This window comes from Saccopteryx bilineata, chromosome 4 (genome assembly GCF_036850765.1).
Source record: "Saccopteryx bilineata isolate mSacBil1 chromosome 4, mSacBil1_pri_phased_curated, whole genome shotgun sequence".
Lineage (NCBI taxonomy): Eukaryota > Metazoa > Chordata > Mammalia > Chiroptera > Emballonuridae > Saccopteryx > Saccopteryx bilineata.
Genome location: NC_089493.1, coordinates 107582627 through 107601335, shown reverse-complemented (window position 1 = coordinate 107601335; position 18709 = coordinate 107582627). Strand labels below are relative to the sequence as shown.

At 37.9% G+C, this 18709-nt stretch overlaps 1 protein-coding gene across 1 annotated transcript; it reads left to right on the top strand.

Moving 5' to 3' along the window:
• The first annotated feature begins 5589 nt into the window (after positions 1-5589).
• On the top strand, positions 5590-7248 carry LOC136335044 (histone acetyltransferase type B catalytic subunit-like). The gene is given in 3 exon segments (XM_066276050.1): positions 5590-6727; positions 7092-7160; positions 7163-7248. Coding segments are annotated over 3 exon segments (1236 nt in total). The 5' UTR covers positions 5590-5643; the 3' UTR covers positions 7246-7248.
• The last annotated feature ends 11461 nt before the right edge of the window (positions 7249-18709 follow it).

The window sequence follows — 18709 nt, the reverse complement described above, 5'->3', positions numbered from 1 at the left end:
CTTTTCCTTTTCTGTACATCATTGCATTGGTCACTGGACACGACTTTAAAATGGTTATTTGTCATCATTTCATTTTTGTAAGGCTAACCTTATGATAGAGTATTATTTTCTGTGATCCATTATATTTACTATTCAAGTGCCACCAAATGGATGGTGGTGCCTGGTTTATGGCTGCGTGGGATTAGTATTTTTTTATTTGGATAAGAGGATATAGATTAGTACATAACCTAGTAATTTTTAATCTGTTGATTTATTAAAAATAATAGTCAAAGAGATTGTTCCCAACGCTTCTTTCTTTCCAAGGTAACTGTTGGCATACCCATTTCTGAAGAACTACATCAGAGAAGGAACCCTGTGTGGTGGGGGCTGGGGCAGATATCACCAAAATAATTTAGTCAGTCACTAACAAATAGAAACTGCTTGTGAGAAAGAACAGATATGCCAGATCTATCAGAAAAAAAACTTGAAAGTGATCATTATAAATATATTACCAGAACTATAAGAAAACATGATTCATGAAGTAAAGGAAGGTATGTTGACAATGTTGCATCAAACAGAGAATATCAACAAAGAGAGAATTATTTAAAAACACAAATAGAAATTATGGTATTGAAATTTATAAAAACTGAAATAAAAAAATTCACTAGAGAGGTTAATAGTAAATTTTAACTGGTTGAAGAGAAAACAAATGAACTTTAAAAATAATTACTACAGCCTGACCAGGCAGTGGTGCAGAGGATAGAGCATTGGACTGGGATGCGGAGGACTCAGGTTCGAGACCCTGAGGTTGCCAGCTTGAGTGCGGGCTCATCTGGTTTGAGCAAAGCTCACTAGCTTGGACCCAAAGTCACTGACTCGAGCAAGGGGTTACTCAGTCTGCTGAAGGCCCGCGGTCAAGGCACATATGAGAAAGCTATCAATGAACAACTAAGGTTTAACAACAAAAAACTGATGATTGATGCTTTTCATCTCTCTCCATTCCTGTCTGTCTGTCCCTATCTAACCCTCTCTCTGACTCTCTGTCTCTGTAAAATAATAATAATAATAATAATAATTACTACAGATATGCAAGCCAAGGAAGAGAAGGGAGCCTCAGAAAAACAGGAGGCACCATTAAGAACACTACATATGTGTAATGGGACCACCAGAAGGAAAGGACAAAGCAAAGGGGAGAAAACTCAAAGAAATTATTGCTGAAAAATCCCCAAATTTAGTGAAAAATTATAACCCACACATCTAGGAAGCTCAACAATTCCATATAAGAAAAATATAGAGACCTACTAGGCCCTGGCTAGTTGCTCAGTGGTAGAGCATCAGCCTGGAGTGTGAATGTCCTGGGTTTGATTCCCAGTCAAACAGAAGAAGCAAGCATATGCTTTTCCTCCCCCTCCCCTTCTTTCTCTTTTTCTCTCTCTCTCTTCCCCTCCCACAGTTATAGCTTGATTGGTTCTAGCATGGGCCCCAGGCACTGAGAATAGTTTGGTGGAGCCTCTGCCTCAGGCACTAAAAATAGTTCGGTTGTGAGCATGGCCCCAGATAGGTAGAGCATTGGCCCCCGATGGGGTTGCCAGGTAGATTCCAGTCAGGATGCATGCAGGAATCTGTCTCTCTATGTCCCCTCCTCTCACTTAGAAAAAGAAGGAAAAAAAAGAGAGAGAGAGAGAGACCCACTGACAGATATAGCATAAGAAAAATACTGGAAGTCATAGAAAAAGAGAAAATCTTGGAAACATTACAGAAAATTTCTTCAAAAAATTCTTCTTGCCTTCAAAAGATCACAGAGCCAAGAACAAAAGTTCTGAATTCAATTCTGTATCTGCCACTTAATATCTAGACAAGCTTTAGCAATTAGTCTGAATCCAAATTTTTTAACTACAAAATAAAATTAATATTTCTTTTTCTTTTCCAAGTTGAGAGAATGGGAAATACAGAGACAGACTCCTTTATGCCAACTGGGATCCACCTGGCAACCCCTATCTGGGGCCATGCTTGCAACCGAGCTATTTTTAGCGCTTGAGGCAGAGACTCCACAGAGCCATCCTCAGTTCCCAAGGCCCATACACTTGAACCAATCAAGCCATAACTGTGGGAGGGGAAGAGAGGTAGAGAGAAGGGGGAGGGAGAGAGATGGAGGAGCAGGTGGTCGCTTCTCTTGTGTGCCCTGACCAAATCGAACGTAGGATGTCCACAGTCCAGTCTGACACTCTACCACTGAATCCACTGTCCAGGGTTAAAATTAATATTTCAAAAAAAATAAAATTGTTTTTGAAAAAATAATAGTCTTAAAAGTCTTAAAGTGTGGCTTATCTAATTATTAAGGTCATATGTTGGGCATAATATTCAATAAGATTAGAGAAGCACAAACACTTATATGTAAAGCTTTTTTCTCATTAAATTTCAACTCTTTTTAATAGCTACTTGCCCAAACCACCAAAGATGATTTTTGGAGCTAGCGCAGAGTTGGAATGCTGGCCTACTAGACTGGGTGAAAGGGGAAGGCAGTAGAAGGTTACTGGGGCGGTGCGTTCCTGAAAGCCCTGAGGAACAGGTGGGGCAAGTTGCCGGTCTGGAACAGGGAGGAGGGACCAGAAAGGAGTTGTGGTATGCTCAGAATTAGTCACTGGCATGTCAGCGAGGTTGTTGACATCAAGTCAGGACTAAAATGAGCCAGGATTTATGAGACAAAAATATATGCCTTACCAGGGCAGGAATTAAAGACCCACTATCCTTGGGTTAAATCTTCTATGCAAACAAAAGCTACCTGGAGACTAGAATTTCCTTTTGGGTTGATGGTCAAGAGCTTTCCATAACCATATTCTTTCTTTAAAATCTGATTTTTATTAGCACTTGCTATATGCCATCACTGTTCTAAGCATTTTACTTGTATTATCTCTTTAATTTTTACAACAGCCTTATGAAGTTCGGAATCTATTTATCTGCATATTATAAAAGAAACTGAGGCAAAGGAGGTTGACCAGCTTGTCCAAGATTATTCCTTCAATAAACATTAGAGCTGTAACTCTAATACAGGCAGCCTGACTCCAGAGCCTACATTCTAAATACAATCAATAAAGAACTGTCTTATTGCATTAAGACAACCAATAGTGTCTTAAATTGCCCAAAGTGTAGTCATCTTCTTAACAATATAGTAATATCTAATAGTTTTTTTATTTTTTAATTATTGATTTGACAGAAAGAAACATAGATTTGTTGTTCCACTTATTTATGCATTCATTGGTTGATTCTTATATGTGCCCTGACCAAGAATTGAACCTACAACCTTGGTATATAGGGATGATGCTCTAACAAATTGAGCCACCCGGCCAGGGCTCTACTAGTTTTTTAAAGAAAATATAGGATGTAGCTAGCTAGCTATTAAAATCCTAACACTGTACATGAGAAAAATAAATACAATCATGAGCCTTGCCCTACTTGAAGCCTTCAAAAGAATGAAATTGGGCCTTTAATTTACACCATAAACAAAAATTTACTCAAAATGGGTCAAAACCCCAAATGTAAGAGCTAGAACTAGAAAACTCTTAGGAGAAAACATAGAGGGAAATCTTTATGACTTTGGACTTGGCAAGGTTGTCTTTGATTGACACCAAGAGCACAAGTAATAGAAAAAAAAGTAGATAAATTGGATTTTATCAAAATTAAAATTTTTTGTACATTAAAGAGCACCATCAAGATAATGAAAAGAGCCTGACCGGGTGGTGGCGCAGTGGCTAGAGCGTCGGACTGGGATGCGGAAGGATCCAGGTTCGAGACCCCGAGGTCGCCAGCTTGAGCGCGGGCTCATCTGGCTTGAGTGAAGAGCTCACCAGCTTGGACCCAAGGCCGCTGGCTCCAGCAGGGGATTGCTCGGTCTGCTGAAGGCCCACGGTCAAGGCACATGTGAGAAAGCAATCAATGAACAACTAGGAAGTCGCAACGCGCAACGAGAAACTGATGATTGATGCTTCTCATCTCTCTCCGTTCCTGCCTGTTTGATCCTGTCTGTCCCTCTCTCTGACTCTCTCTCTGTCCCTGTAAAAATAAAGAAAAACAAAAAAAAAAGATAATGAAAAGACAATCTACAGAAAGAAAATATTTGCAAATCATATATCCAGTAAGGGATTGATATCCAGAACATATGAAGAACTATAACTCAATAACAACAAAAACAAAAACCACAATTAATTTTTTTTAAAAAGGGGAAAGGAGCCTGACCTGTGGTGACGCAATGGGATAGAGCATCAACTTGGAACACTGAGGTTGCCGGTTCGAGACCTTGGGCTTGCCTGGTCAAGGCACATATGGGAGTTGATGCTTCCTGCTCCTCCCCCTTCTCTCTCTCTCTCCCCTCTCTCTAAAAATCAATAAATAAAATATTTTTTAAAAAGGGAAAGGATTTGAATAAAGATTTCTCAAAAAAATGTATAAATGGCTAAGAAGCACTTTAAAAAATACCCAACATCACTAATCATTAAAGAAATGCAAACCAATGAGATACTACACACCCATTAGAATGACTATAAAAAAGAAAGAAAGAGAGGGGGGGAGGGAAGGAGGGAGAGAAGGAAGGAAGGAAGGAAGGAAGGAAGGAAGGAAGGAAGGAAGGAAGGAAGGGAAGGAAGGAGGGAGGGAGGGAGGGAGGGAGGAAGGGAGGGTGAGATGAAGGAAGAGAAAGAAAAAGTGTTGTGGAGAAATTGAAATCCTTATGCTGGCTGATGGGAATATAAATTGATGCATACTGGAAAAAAAATATGGTGGTTCCTAAAAAAAAAAAAATTAACTAGAATTACCACAATTCTACTTCTGAGTAGAAGAATTGAAAACAGAACTTAAACAGATACTTACACACCAATTTTCATAGTAGTATTGTTCACAATAGCCAAAAGGTGGAAATACCTTAAATGTTAATCAACTGATGAATAGATAAACAAAATATGATATATACATACAATAAAACATTATTCAACCTTAAAAGCTTGATGTTACTGTCTCTCTCTCAAAAAAAAAATCTTTTAAGCATAAGAAGCATAAATTCTTAGCTTTATTATTGAAAGCTGTTGTGATCTTCATGGTTTTTGCTAGAGTGCATTGATAAGCCACCACAGCATGAGGACACCAGATATAAATATGAATTTAGTTAAGTAACACGTATGTGAGTGTGTGTGTGTGTGTGTGTGTGTGTGTGTGTGTGTGTGTGTAGACAATGAGTATTTTGTCTACATTAAATATGATTCTTGCCCTGGCCAGTTGGCTCAGCGGTGGAACATCGAGAAATGACCATCTGCTTCTCCAGCCCCCCTCTTCCCCTTCTTTCTCACTCTCTCCCCTCCCCTCCCACAGCCATGGCTCAAATGGTTGGAGCAATTTGGCCCCAGACCCTGAGGATGGCTCCATGGCCTCACTTCAGGTGCTAAAATAGCTTAGTTGCTGAGCAACAGAGCAGTGGTCCCAGATGGGTCCCAACAGAGCATCACCCTGTAGGGGGCTTGCTGGGTGGATCCTGGTTGGGGTGCATGCGGGAATCTGTCACTGCCTTCCTGCCTCTCGCCTGTCACTTAAAAATAGAGAGAGAGAGGGAGCGTGTGGGTTGATTCGTCCTTCCTCGGCCGCGGGTGCACGCAGCTCGGAAATGGCGGGTTTGGTGCTATGGAGAAATTTCTGGTTGAGTACAAAAGTGCAGTGGAGAAGAAACTGGCAGAGTACAAATGTAACACCAACACAGCAATTGAACTAAAATTAGTTCACTTTCCTGAAGATCTTGAGAATGACATTAGAACTTTCTTTCCTGAATATACCCATCAACTCTTTGGGGATGATGAAATTGCTTTTGGTTACAAAGGTCTGAAGATACTGTTACATTATATTGCTGGTAGCCTATCAACAATGTTCTGTGTTGAATATGCATCGAAAGTTGATGAGAACTTTGACTGTGTAGAGGCAGATGATGTCGAGGGCAAAATTAGACAAATCATCCCACCTGGATTTTGCACAAACACAAATGATTTTCTTTCTTTGCTGGAAAAAGAAGTTGATTTTAAGCCATTTGGAACCTTACTCCATACATACTCTGTTCCAAGTCCAACAGGAGGAGAAAACTTTACCTTTCAGATATACAAGGCTGACATGACATGTAGAGGCTTTCGAGAATATCATGAAAGGCTTCAGACCTTTTTGATGTGGTTTATTGAAACTGCCAGCTTTATTGACGTGGATGATGAAAGATGGCACTATTTTCTAGTATTTGAGAAGTATAATAAGGATGGAGCTACGCTCTTTGCGACTGTAGGCTACATGACAGTCTATAATTACTATGTATACTCAGACAAAACCTGGCCATGTGTAAGTCAGATGCTGATACTAACTCCATTTCAAGGTCAAGGCTATGGTGCTCAACTTCTTGAAACAGTTCATAAATATTATATTGGATTTCCTTCTGTTCTTGATATTACAGCAGAAGATCCATCTAAAATCTACGTGAAATTAAGAGACTTTGTACTTATGAAGCTTTGTCAAGATTTGCCCTGTTTTTTCCGGGAGAAATTAATGCAAGGATTTAATAAAGAGGCAATAGAGGTACAGCAAAAGTTTAAAATAAATAAGCAACATGCTAGACGGGTTTATGAAATTCTTCGACTACTAGTAACTGACATGAGTGATGCTGAACAATACAGAAGCTATAGATTGGATATTAAAAGAAGACTAATTAGCCCATATAAGAAAAAGCAGAGAGGCCCTGGCCAGTTGGCTCAGTGGTAGAGCATCGGCCTGGCGTGTGGAAGTCCCAGGTTTGATTCCTGGCCAGGGCACACAGGAGAGGCGCCCATCTGCTTCTCCACCCCTCCCCCTCTCCTTCTTCTCTGTCTCTCCCCCTCCTGCAACCGAGGCTCCATTGGAGCAAAAGATGGCCCGGGCTCTGGGGATGGCTCCTTGGCCTCTGCCCCAGGCACTAGAGTGGCTCTGGCCGCGACAGAGCGACGCCTCCTGGTGGGCATGCGTCGGGTGCATGTGGGAGTCTGTCTGACTGCCTCCCCGTTTCCAGCTTCAGAAAAATACAAAAAAAAAAAAAAGAAAGAAAGAAAAGAAAAAGCTGAGAGATCTTGCAAAAATGAGAAAATGTCTCAGACCAGAAGAACTGACAAATCAGATGAACCAAATAGGAATAAGCATCAACATGAACAGCTGAAAGAAAGCTTTCAGAAACTTGTGGAAGATTACCGACGTGTCATTGAACACCTTGCTCAAGAGTAAAGATTATACTGCTCTGTACAGGAAATTGTAAATTTCTGTACATTGTGTCGTGAAAAATATGATTACTTTAATTTTAAAGTCTTGTAACATTTACTTACATTAAAAGTTATCTATCTTATCTTTAGTTGAATATTTTCTTTTGGAGAGATTGTATATTTTAAAATACTTTTTAGAGTCTATGAGACATATTACATTTAATAAAAGGTGTAGCTTCTGAAACACTATTGCAGTTGTTTCCCTTAAAAAGTAGTATAATAAATGTTTACTTAGTTGTAGTATATTAAAAAAAATGATTTTTCTTCTGACTGATTTGCCAGGGTATTAGGCTTCTTTGCTTTCTTTCTTCAGTATACTGTGCCTTCGTTTTTATAAGAGGAAGTGGAAAACAAATGTTAGTGATGCTGTAAATAACATCCTTCTAACCTGGAGATTCATGACTAACAGAGTCCTGCTGGCCATGCCTCTCAGCCACATGACCACTAAGTCACTTAATTGCTGCTCCCAGGGTCAGAAGTGCCCCAGTGCCAGATTGTTTATGGATGTGCTAATCACCTTCCCCGCCCCTCTCCTTGTGGAATAGCTTTAAATGTTTTAAGAATTATCAAACTGGATTACTTGTTCCTGGTGAGTACTGACATACACTGCGGTTCATTTAGAGTGTTGACACTGAACAAGAATTCTACATAAAAGTATCATCATGCTTTGCAAAAGGAAATTTGCTTAGTAAATACTAAATAAGACAGTAAAGACATATTAAAACCAGTGCCCCAATGTATTAAAATATATCATCACTATTATTGTTTTGGAAAGTACAGTAATTTAAAAATTATGGTTATTTTTTCTTTGTTGAATGTACATTTTACATTTTAAAAATGAAGTTTATTAAACCCCTTTTTCTAGCACACAACATATAAAACATACCAAGGATAGTAATACTAAGAGTATTTTCTCAAAAGTCTCACTGTCCTTATAGCGAATGGAAAAAATATAGTACATAGTATCAAAAATATAGCCGAATTCTATAAACAACTCACCTACCAACAAATTATATGACCTTGAATAAGTTACTAATTATTCTTAATCATTGTTTCTTCATCAACATACTGGATGTAAAAATGTTTCTCCAACCTAGCTAAGATGGGAGATTTTATCCAATAAAATCATGGGTCCTATACTTGCAAGTATTGTTGTTATAAATATATTTTTAAACAAAAAGTAAGCACAGTAAAGAAGGGCAGAAAGACATAGTGAAATATATTTATATATGCCTAACACAAGATGGTGATATGAGAAATAATCAAGGAATTTTTATTTATTTTTTTTGTATTTTTTCTGAAGTTGGAAACAGGGAGGCAGTCAGACAGATTCCTGCATGAGCCCGACCGGGATCCACCCAGCATGCCCACCAGGGGGCAATGCTCTGCCCATCTGGAGTGTTGCTCTGTTGCATCCAGAGGCATTCTAGTGCCTGAGGCAGAGGCCATAGAGCCATCCTCAGCGCCCGGGCCATCTTTGCTCCAATGGAGCCTTGGCTGCAGGAGGGGAAGAGAAGGACAGAGAGGAAGGAGAGGGGGAGGGGTGGAGAAGCAGATGGGTGCCTCTCCTGTTTGCCCTGGCCAGGAATCAAACCTGGGACTCCTGCATGCCAGGCCGACGCTCTACCACTGAGCAAACTGGCCAGGGCCAAGGAATTTTTAACTATAGGAACAGTTTCCTCAATGAATACTACTCAGCTGTATAAAAGAAGAAAATCTTACCCTTTGCAACAGCATGGATGGACCTAGAAAGCATTATGTTAAGTGAAATAAGCCAGTCAGAGAAAGCCGGGTACCATATGATTTCACTTATATGTGGAATTTAATAAACAATATAAACTAACAAACAAAATAGAAACAGTCATAGAAAACAGACTGACAGTTGTCAGAAGGGAGGGGATTGCAGGACCAGGTGAAAAGGTGATGGGATTAAGCAAAAAATAAAAATAAAAAACCTCATAGATACAGACAACAGTACAATGGTTACAAGAGGGAAAGGGGTTGAGGGGAGGTAGAAGAGGGTAAAGGGGGATAAATGGAGATGGAAGGAGACTTGACTTGGGGTGGTGAACACACAATACAATATACAGATGTATTGTAGAATTGTGCACCTGAAACCTATATAATTAAAAAGAGAAAAGAATAATTTCCTGCGTCTTAGTCCCACTCAGACATTAGTGGAAAGTAGCTGACATGTAGCTCAACCTAGTTTTAAACTAATGACAAACTATCAGGCAATTTTTCAGCGTCTTGGGCTGTTCTGATGGTTTAGAGGAGGATTGGGAGAGGCCTGGTGGATCTAACTCAAGGGACCGGAAGTAGGGGCTCCTTGTACCAAAAGGCAGAGACATTGTAGATTCTCAGAAGAGTCCTGGTCCATTTCAGAAAGTGTATGCTACCAGGGGATTCCATTTAGCATAAACATAAAGAGTAACAGAACCAAACTGGGTTGTTTGGAGTCACTAAAATTATTCTGTCCTGGGGTTTTTCAGAATTTAAGGACAACCCCAATGATATATTACCCCAAGACACACAAATCATTAGTAACTAGAGACTGAGTTACAGTTTTTAACAACAGTTTAAGTTTCTAGTCATGACTAAGATTTCTGGTACTGCTATCAGATTCAAATACATTAGGTCCTCAAGAAACTCCGTTTTATTATAACGTTGATAAGATGCCATAGTAACTTAACTCTTGTTTATATCAATTAGCTGATGGGAAAATTGGTTTTGTTATATATCATTTCATTTAAAGTCACAGAACCTATTGACAACATTAAATGAAGAACTTACTTGTATAAACTATCCCCCACCTTTAGTGTCTTCTACTTATTTACTGGTAAACATGTATAGTTGAGGAAATTAGGATCAATTAGATTAAATAACTTATATAAGTTACACACCTGGGACTTAAACACAGGCTGTATGACTCCAGCGTTCATATATGTAATCACAGTATTGTGCTGTTCCTACTATAGTCACTTTGTCAAGTATGAACACTGAAATTAAATCTTACAGAGCCCTAGAACCATAAGCAAATTATGGGCTCTTTCTAAATAGGTTATTTTTAGATTTAGGCTCTCAATACCAGCACGTCTACATATAAGTAGTCAACAATTTTTGTATGTTTTCAAGAAAAGGTATATAACAGCTGCAAGAGTATTTCAGATTATAGATTTTTCTTTTTATAAAACACAAAAAGAAAAATGAGAGTACAGATGTGTTGTTCAGATAGATTAAAAATTTAAAATAGAGGTATTGGACATTTGAGAAATGTACAAATTATGTTTATAAACCTATGGCTTCTGAATTTATTCATAAAAATTGTATGATTTCAGCCACAGTGAATGTCCAGGATAGGCAAACTCATAGAAACAGAAAGTAGATTAATGATTGCCAGGGCAGAGGGGAAAAGGAAATGGCAGGTGTCTAATAGCTATGGGTGATAATGAAAATATTCTGGAATTAGATTGGGTTAATGATTTCACAACCTTGTGAATACTCTAAAAACCACTGATTGTATACTTTAAAACGGTGATTTTTCTAGTATGTTAATTATATTATTTTTTTAAGTGTTTATTGGATTTTTGAGACCAGGATGGCATTAGTGTCTTGGCAAGAGTAGTTTTTAAAAAGTTGGTGGTCAAAGACAGATTGCAGTGGACCAAAAAATTAGTGAGAGAAGATGTGTATAGTGAGCATAGCCAACTCTTTCAAGGAGGTTTGATGAGAACAAGTACAATAGCTGAGAGAGATGAAAGGTCAATGACCATTTTTTGTTTTGCTTTTTTATGATGAGAGAAGCCTAAGTAGGTTAAAATGCTAATGAAAAGGTCTAGTTGAGAAGGAGTAGCTGAATATGTTGATAAGGAGGATGATAAATGATAGGTTAAGGGAGCAGAAATGGGTAGGATGAATTCTAGAACACAGATAACTATAAATACTATAAATAGAAAGAAAGACACTGATTGGGGGAAGTGAAATTTTATATATATATATATATATATATATATATATATATGTAGTTGAATTTGAGGAAGTTAGATAAGTTAGATATATTCTGAACAGAGAGGCTGAAGTTATGGACCATGATGAAGAGAGAAAATGAACAAAGTTAATTTTCTTTGAACAGTTTGATCACATATTTCCCCATCTTTCTTCGGGGGGGGGGTTATGGGTCTTTCTATTATTGTATTATTCTTTTGTAGGAACTCTTTAATTTAGAAAAATTCATTCTTTGTCTATGCTATGAGCGATGAATATCTCTCCCCAACTTGTTCTTAGCCTTTTGACTTCCCATGTGAAGATTTTTTTTTCTGGTCAACTTATCAATTTTGTAAGGCTTTTTGGCTCTGCATTACCTTAAGGAAGAGTTTCCCCACTCAGACACTAGCAGAAACAAAAATACTTTCATGGTTTTGTTTTTTACATTCAAATCTTTGATCCATGTGAAATTTATCCTAGGAAAAGTTTTGAAATATGGATTTTTTCTAGATGGCTATTTTTTCTTTTGTTTCAATCTGATTAATTGAATAATCTTCCCCTATTTTAAATAGCAGTCATCACATCCAAATTATTTGGTTTTAAAATGTATTTAGGCCCTAGCTGGGTAGCTCTGTTGGTTAAAGTGTCTTGTCGATATGCCAAGGTTACAGATTTGATCCCTGGTCAGGGCACCAATTAATGAACGCACAACTAAGTGGAACAACAAATCACTGCTTCTCTCTCTCTCTCAGGTCAATAAATTTTTAAAAATGCATTTATCTACTTACTATTCAATTTAATCTATTCACAGGGCATTACCAAACTGTTTAAAATTATTATTGTTTTATAATATAATTTAATATCTCATTTCCAGAGTTATCTTAGCTTGGATGATAGATTTTATTTCTTTTTTTTTCCTTTATTCTTTTTTTTCTTTTTTTGTATTTTTCTGAAGTTGGGAATGGGGAGGCAGTTAGACTCCCGCATGCGCCCGACTGGGATCCACCCGGCATGCCCACCAGGGGGCGTCGCTCTGTTGCGACCAGAGCCACTCTAGCGCCTGAGGCAGAGGTGACGGAGCCATCCCCAGCGTCCGGGGCTTCTCTGCTCCAATGGAGCCTTGGCTGCGATTGTCTTAGAGCCTAATTACTTGAAGTATTGTCTATAGACTAACTATATATGGAGCTTGTTATAAATTTTGAATCTTGGGCCTGAAGCCAGACTTATTAATTTAAAATATACATTTTAACAAGATCCCCCAAGTTACTTGGATGCACATTAAGAATTTGAGGGCAGTGTATAATAGAAATTTCCCTCCAGGATAGTAATCATCATTGCTTATTAAATTCACCTGGAGGAGCTTTTAAAACATAATGGGGGCCTGACTGTGGTGGTGCAGTGGACAAAGTGTCAACCTGGCATGCTGAAGTTGCCAGTTTGAAACCCTGGGTTTCCCCGGTCAAGGCACATACAAGAAGCAAATGCTTCCTGTTCCTTCCCCCAGCTCTTTCTCTCTAAAATAAATAAAGAAATTTTTTTAAAAAAATTGCTGAGGACTGGGCTGCATCCCTTGAGATTGATTGAGGGTTGGGACCCTTGGCACTGCTAATTAAAAAACCCCTAATTGCAGCCAGAATTGAAAAATGGTACTCTAGAAATACAGTTTACAGCTTACCATTGTCAGGATCCCGGTTTTTTAAAAACCATGAAGGATGTCTTTATCATCTATCTGATGGGCTGTCACTAGAAAACAGCCATAATCCAACATGCATCCCAGGACTTCTTAGCTGTTGCACCTGCCTGGCTTGGCTTTTTCCTCTCACCATTTCTTTGGTTTTCTAGATAAATAACTCTTGCTTCCTGATAATTACCTCTTCATCTTTCTGTTCGAACACCCCATAAAGTTTTCTGGCTTGTCTGCTTACTCTAATAAGAAGCCACAGATTGTTTCCTGTCTGTATTTCTGTCCTACAGCTTTATTCTTATCCATAAACCTGATATAATTTGATTTGTACCTAATAGTTCCAGCTTTGGTTTAAGATATTTTAATTCCTTGTACAGTTAAAATTCCATACTCATAAACAGCTATCACAATGGTCAACTCATCTCCTTGTTCAGCCATGGTGATTAGTGAAGGTAGTCTATAGAATTCTCCTACTATACCAATCCAGTAACCTTAGCAAAAGAGGAAAGGGGATTTATTTTGAATGACATACTGAAAGAACACATGTTGGCTTCTAAGGATCACTATGTACTTCCATTAATGCTCATAAGCCAATGTTTAATGAACTGTTATATGTAGGCTGTTGCTGGATATCTGAATCAAACTCCTACCTTGTAATTATTGGAATATATATTATTAAAAATTCAGTAAGTTATCAGTTTACAGTTTTCCAGAAACCTGCTTAACCCTACCCCTTATTTCTCAGAGATTACTAACACTGACTCTGCAATCAATGAGCAAACTCTTTCAGCATCTAAAGGTATAATTCTCAGGGGACCTGAAGTCTTGAACTCTGTTGACGTGAGTGAATAGTCCTTATTTTTTCTTGCCGGCATCTAGTCTACCTTTATGTTTGTTCATTTAACATACATAAATGAAACACCATAATATACTGAACTTGAACAAAGTTGAATAATTAAGGAATTTACTCTCCATTAGCAGTGATGATATGTATGTCCCCAACCAATTCACACTCTTGTGTGAATGAAATAAGTTGGATGAAGTAGATAAAATTCTGTATGTGAAAGTAGCTTTCAAAAATGTTTTTATTCATTGATATTAAAGAGAGAGGAAGGGAGAGAGAGAGAGAGCAAAACATTGATTTGTTATTCCACTTATTTATGCATTCGTTGACTGATTTCTGTATGTGCCCTGACCAGGGATCAAACCTGCAACCTTGGCATATTGGGATGATGCTCTAACCAACTGAGCTACCTGGCCGAGGCAAAGTTCTGAATTTTAATATGATATTAATGGATTTTCATATTTTAAAGCTTGTCCCAGGGATGTAGATAATATTTGGTTTTATCTTGGAGGGGCCAAAGACTAGTTGCCAAAATACAAGTAGTATTTTGATGTTTTCCCCAGCTTGCAAGTATTTCTTTTTGCTTGGAAGATGGAAATAATATAGTAGCCCAACTGCTTTTTCTTCATCTACTAAAATCATACCATTTCCTCAAGCAATGAGTACATATTTTTTTAAGTATTTCCTCACACAGACTTCCAAGGAGAGTCTGCAGATGAAAAGTAAAGAAAAATAATTATCAAAATAGAGATTTAAAATGTTGGGCATACAGTCAGAATGCTAAAGGCAGATGGTTCAACAAATATTTATTGACAGGTCACTGATATTTTATGATCTGCCTTAAAATCAGTCTTTTGTAACTTCAGAACAGTAGGGAATTAATAATGACAGCTGCATAGCTAATATTTACCTCATGCCCAGCACCTACGTTATTTGAGCCTCAAAACAACCCTCTCAGGGAGGAACTACTATGAACTCCCTTCACAGATCAAGAAATAGGCACAGGATCAGGAAACATTCACACATATTGTGTAGTTGTAGCTAGAAAGTGCCAGGGACAGGATTCAAACCCCAGCCTGCCTGACTTCAGAGCATAAGTGAGGGGATAGCATGCAAGCTGCTCTCTTTTCCACTTTTGTTCTCTGCTCCACTGTTGGGTAAAACTTGCCTGCCCACCTTCCTTCAAGTGCTCAAAGGGCTAGTGAAGACTCAGACTTGAAATGATATCTGGAAGCTGCTAACTAAGCAATTTTATCTCTTCTTAATTCCATCTCTACTATGTGTCTGTGGTGATGGTTTGGTTTTATCTTTTTGTATTTGTGTGTGTGTGTGACAGAGACAGAGAGAGACAGAGAGAAGGGCAGATAGGGACAGACAGACCGGAAGGGAGAGAGATGAGAAGCATCAATTCTTTGTTGTGGAACCTTCATTGTTCATTGATTGCTTTCTCATATGTCCCTTTACAGGGGGACACTCTGCTACAGCAGAGCGAGTGACCCCTTGCTCAAGCCAGAGACCTTGGGCTCAAGCCAGCAACTTTGAGCTTCAGGCCTATGACCTTTGGGCTCAAGCCAGTGACCATGGGGTCATGTCTATGATCCCACACTCAAGCCAGTGACCCCCATGCTCAAGCCGGATGAGCCTGCACTCAAGCCAGCAACCTTGGGGTTTCGACCTTGTGTTCTCTGCATCCCAGTCCAACACTCTATCCACTATGCCACTGTCTGGTCAGGCTTTTTTAAAAAAAATAAAATATTCTGCTTTTCTTCAGAGACATATCAAAACAAAACAAAGAAGAAAACCCTGAAGTAGGTGGGTGGTCCTTCTGTAGCCCTTCTGCTCCCCTGTTTGAGGAGAGGCTCCTGGACTCAGCGCTGCCCATAGGGCCAATTAGAATATATGCTTTCTTTTCTGCCATTGGCAGCCCTGCACAAATTTAAAACATGAATAAATATGGACAGATATCCTCTCCCAAATATTTTATCTTAGATTTTATTCTCAGGTTTTGAACTCAACACCATATTATAACTCATATATCAGAATTGTGTACAGAGAATAACTAAGAAAGATAAAAATGTTTTTCTCTAGTAACTTAAATGTTAGTAATCTCATTTCTCTAATAAAAAATTAAAGAAAACAGCCTGACCAAGCAGTGGCGCAGTGAATAGAGCATCGGACTGGGATGTGGAGGACCCAGGTTCGAGACCCCAAGGTCACCAGCTTGAGCACGGGCTCATCTGGCTTGAGCAGAAAGCTCACCAGCTTGGACCCAAAGTCGCTGGCTCGAGCAAGGGGTTACTCGGTCTGCTGAAGGTCCACGGTCAAGCACATATGAGAAAGCAATCAATGAACAACTAAGGTGTCACAACTAAAAACTAATGATTGATGCTTCTCATCTCTCTCCGTTCCTGTCTGTCTGTCCCTATCTATCCCTCTCTCTGACTCTCTCTGTCCCTGTAAAAAAAATAAAATAAAAAGAAAAGAAAAGAAAAGAAAACACACATATCTTTACTTCACTATAAATGACAATAAATGACCTTAGCACTTCAGTATTGGCTCAGCTACTGATTCTGATCAACGTTAATAGAATGTTGAGATTATACCACTGTTTTCCTGTGGGTTACTGGTTTTTAACTGCTAGAAGGAAAAAAACCAGTAGAATAAATAGAATACATTCCAAACAATATGAAATTCAGCCCATAATTTTTTTCCAGCACCAAAAAAAGGTAATCAAATATTTCTTAGCTACTTATAAGTTTTGTTATCTGTAACTGCATTTAGTATTTAAGATCTATTTTGTTTGAATATTGTTTGGAATCAGCTATATAAATTAAATACTCCAGATTATTTGAAAAATTGTGAAATAGGATAAATTTTTAAAACGAATCCTTTATCTCCTTTTCTGTGGTATCTTTCTGCATTCTACATTTTTCTAGGGCAGCAATTTTCAACCTTTTTCATCTCATGGCACACACAAACTAATTACTAAAATTCTTCAGCACACCAAAAAAAAAAAATATATATATATATATATATATATATATAGTTGATCTGACCAAAAAAATAGATATAATTTTGATTCATTCACACCGATGGCTGTTGTTGTGTTTGCTGTTGTCATTTTTTTTTCATTTGACAATCTAAGGGTAAAGAGGTCAGTGCCCCTGAACTAAATAGTCAGAGTTTGACTGTTCTAAAATTCCTTACATCACACAAGTGGCACACGGGTTGAAAATTGCTGTTCTAGGGTGTTGTGTCCTTCTTTTCACTTTAGATTCATTAGCCTGGCAGTTGTCCTTTCCTTCCCTTTCTGCAGTGAGCTCTTGTTTCCTACAAGTCTTACACAGGTTGGTAAGTGGTAACATCCAAACTAACAGCTGCCATGGGAATTTGGGAAAAAGTTGAAGACAGGCCTCTCCCTGTGGCTTTCAAATCCCACCTGGGCAACAGACTAATTAGTTTATTTCCAAGAGTCGTCTTGTTCCTAATCAGATTAATTGGCAAGTGCTGACAAATATTGACTTTTGAAAAGACAACATTGTTTAAATATAAAGTAGTTCTTTATTAAGAGGATATTGATTAGAATTAACTGTGCCTCCAAGGTGGGATTTCTTTTTTAATATCCAGAATTGAAGTGAGAATTAAGAGACTACTTCCAAAAATCACACATCAGAAACTCATCTTTTTTCTAGCTTTCTTGCTACTGGATATCTTTTATGTATCCTTAAATTAATCATTTATAAAATAGGAATAAAATGTGATAATATTTCATAGAAATGTCATGGAAATTAATGATTTATTCATTACATTTAAATATAAAATAACTAAAAAATAGTTTGGATATTTAAGGTCATAGTTTGTGGTTTTCTACAATATTACCATTTTTTAATTTACACAAGAATAAATATAGCATTATATATTTATAATTTAAAAAGTATATAAAATGTTATTCATATAAATATTAAATAAAGATGGATAAAACTTTGAAAATGTTAAGCACTCAAAATGAATTTGCTGTAGAATTTAATTTGTGTGTGTGTGAAAATTTTCTCTAATCAGCAAGTCAGAATAAAATAAGAAAAACTACTGGCACTTTACATCAGTGCTAATTATAAGTTCTAAATCAGTACTCCTGCCTGACCAGGCGGTGGCGCAGTGGATAGAGCGTCAGACTGGGATGCAGAGGACCCATGTTTGAGACCCCGAGGTCGCCAGCTTGAGCGCGGGCTCATCTGATTTGAGCAAAGCTCACCAGCTTAGACCCAAGGTTGCTGGCTCGAGCAAGGGGTTACTCAGTCTGCTGAAGGCCTGCGGTCAAGGCACATTTGAGAAAGCAATCAATGAACAACTAAGGTGTCACAGGAAAAACTGATGATTGATGCTTCTCATCTCTCTCGCTCCTGTCTGTCTGTCCCTATCTATCCCTCTCTCTGTCTCTATAAAAATAAATAAATAAATAAATCAGTACTACTGGTTAATATAAACTGAGTTGTAATTTTTAATTTCAAGCACGGTATATAATGCCAAGTACTGTTTCAGTTGCAGATCTCAGAGGCTCTATTGTTAAACTACAGTATCTAATTTGAGTTTCTTTGTAAGGTTTTAGAATTGGGGCAAGATCCTTGTATATGTTTACCATCATCTAGATAGTTTAATTTTAAATACTTTTGTGGGCAGTTTGCATCATACCTATTTTTTTCAATTAATTAAAAAAACTTTTTTATTTTATAAAATTTTTATTAATTTTAATTTATTATGTTAACATAGATTCAAGTGTCCCACTCAATATAACACCCTCAACCCCCACACCCATGTATCCATTACACCCTTATTGCCCCCTCCCCCTAACTCCCTCTCCCTTTCCCTCTGAGATTTGCTGTCCTGTTATCTGTATCTATATGTTATGTGTATATAATT